General features: G+C 41.9%; 1 protein-coding gene across 1 annotated transcript; it reads right to left on the bottom strand.

The window, feature by feature from the left end:
- Positions 1-1,016: 1,016 nt before the first annotated feature.
- Positions 1,017-1,652, bottom strand: LOC141628844 (uncharacterized). The gene has a single exon (XM_074441938.1). It carries the CDS (start codon positions 1,650-1,652, stop codon positions 1,017-1,019), a length of 636 nt encoding a protein of 211 aa, XP_074298039.1.
- Positions 1,653-2,631: the final 979 nt, after the last annotated feature.

Genomic DNA, 2,631 nt, shown 5'->3' with positions numbered 1-2,631 from the left:
CTTTGGTTCTCACTCACAATACTAGGCAATACTCTAGCCAGTCTATTGCAAATGACTTTAGAGATAACCTTATATATCACATTGCAGCATGCAATGGGTCTGAAATCAGCTACATTCTCAGGCCTAACCTTCTTGGGAATCAAGGTAAGAGTAGTGGCATTAACCTGTTTGAGCATCCTGCCAGAGTTAAAAAATTTCTGAACTGCCCCAATTAGATAATTTCCCACAACATCATAAGCATCTTTAAAAAACAGGGATGTGAACCCATCAGGTCCAGGCGCCTTATTAGGTGGAATAGCAGCTAAAGCTTCCTTAATCTCATTAGCAGTTACCTCAGCAGTAAGGAGAGTCCTCTGATCCATATTAACAACAGAGCCCTTCCTAACAGTTGGGACATGAACCCTAGTCACAGGTGTACAAGCTCCCAAAAGCTTCTGGTAATAATGGATGAAAGCCTCCTCAATCTCTATAGCAGTAGAGGCCAGCTTCCCATCCATATATTTGATAGCTAAAATCTTATTTTGCATTCTCCTCGCCTTAATATCACTATCGAAGAATTTAGTGTTTCCATCCCCCTCAGATAGCCATTGAACTTTAGCTTTTTGAGCAAGAAAACTCCTCTTAGCCTCAGCCCTTTCTTTATAGATTAATGCGGCATCCTCAGCCTCCTTCTGAAGAGTGATATTCGTAGGGTCCAAATGCAATTTGATCTGAGCATCATGAAGCATCACTTGAGCAAGTCTTGCAGTAGTCTCTATCTGAGCATAATTAGAACCATTTAATTCCTTCAAAGGTCTCTTTAGCTATTTCAGTTTCTTAACAAACTGAAAAATTTTATGACCAGGAATATTAGCCTCCCAAACAGTCTTAACTATCTTGAGAAACTCCGAGTCCTTGCCCCACATATTAAAGTATTTAAAACTCCCTCTCTTCCTTACCCTATCAGGTTTCATAGCCATAGTGCAAGGGCAATGGTCAAAATGGCCTTCAGGGTGGAACATAGTATGAGTGTCAGGTTATTTGATTAACCAATCATCATTGACCATGGCTCTGTCAATCCTGCTAAACACCAAATCCCCCACCTCCTGCTTATTATTCCAGGTAAAAAAAGATCCATGAGCAGGGATGTCCCTTATACCACAATCATCCACACAGTCCTGAAAATCCCTCATCTCTGCAACAGAAATCTCAGAACCTATCCTCTCATCCATTGCAAGAACACTATTGAAATCTCCCATAACCACCCATAGACCAACCACCACCTGATGCATCAATTGAAGATACTGCCACAGTGGTAGTCTATCTGCAACCCTATTAAAACCATAGACCACAGACATCCACCATATATCCCCAGTAGGAATAAAAGTGACCCTAGCATTAATAACTTGAGCTTCAGAACTCAGAACCTCCACTTTATAGTTAGTATCATCCCAGATAATCCATATTCTGCCTCCATCATGACTTCCAATATTATTAACCGTAGCCCAATCACTTCCAATGCCTTGGTGAACTTTATTAATAGCAGGTAATCTAACTCTAGTCTCTAGTAAACCAAAAACACCTACATTATTATTATGCAAAAACCACCTAATGTCCTTTTGCTTATTCTCATTATTCATACCACGAATGTTCCAGAACCCAATGCTACCCATTTTCCAGCAAAGGATGTTCCCTAGTCATGTCCTCCTCAAGCACCCTCCTATAGTGAACAGAATGCTCAGGGACCTCCATAAACGTTCTCCTACCAACTCCTTGTTGAGTCCCCTACCTAGACAATCTAGTGAGAATTCTAGTAGGAGATAAAGGAGTGAAAGAGCATGGTATAGGAGTGACCATCCCCCTTGCATAACCCCCACCAACAGGCTGAGTCTGGACCACAGATAGATTTGGCTCAGGAGCAACAGGAACCACAGGAGGTGCAGGCTCAATAGGAAGTTGTTGGGTCTGCCTCTTAGGTACCCAGACTTGCCTCATCTTCTGTTATCGAGGCTCCTGCTTCTTCCTACAGTCTCTCTGTATATGCCATAGCCCATTGCAACCAGCACACAATACATGTTTCCATTCATAATGGACTATCTGCCTGTGCAAAACATCCATCACATCAGCAAACTCTATGACATCCGGAAAGTCACCCCCCATCTTGACCTCAATCATCACTCTAGCATGTCCAATGAACGTTTTAAGATGGGTATTACTATCAACTCTCACTGGCTTCCCTACCAGACTAGCAATTTTCATCAGAGCATTTCCCCAAAATTTCAGCGGTAAACCATAGAATCTAATCCAGATAGGCACCATATCCACAGTTTCCCTGACCAATTTCGAGGTAGGGGTCCATTCCTTAACAACCACAGGTTTGTTATCAAAAAACACAGGACCCGCTTGCAACACACGCAACTTCGTGGCTTCAGTTTTGAAACGAACAAGGAAAATACCATTAGAATGAAAAGAAATTTTCTCATACTCAGTATATCCCCAAACCCATTGAACAAAACCCTCAACCACTTTAAACGGCGGATTCAAACCCAACACGTAACAATATACTGTAGTAGACCAATACGCAAGTTCATTCTCAACATCAGCACTAGTTAGTTGAAGAGGATTTACCCTAGACGATTCAGACTCATGGGA

This window comes from Silene latifolia, chromosome Y (assembly GCF_048544455.1).
Source record: "Silene latifolia isolate original U9 population chromosome Y, ASM4854445v1, whole genome shotgun sequence".
Taxonomy (NCBI): Eukaryota; Viridiplantae; Streptophyta; class Magnoliopsida; order Caryophyllales; family Caryophyllaceae; genus Silene; species Silene latifolia.
Note: the sequence above shows the minus strand (reverse complement) of the source record. Positions and strands in the feature narration are given on the sequence as shown.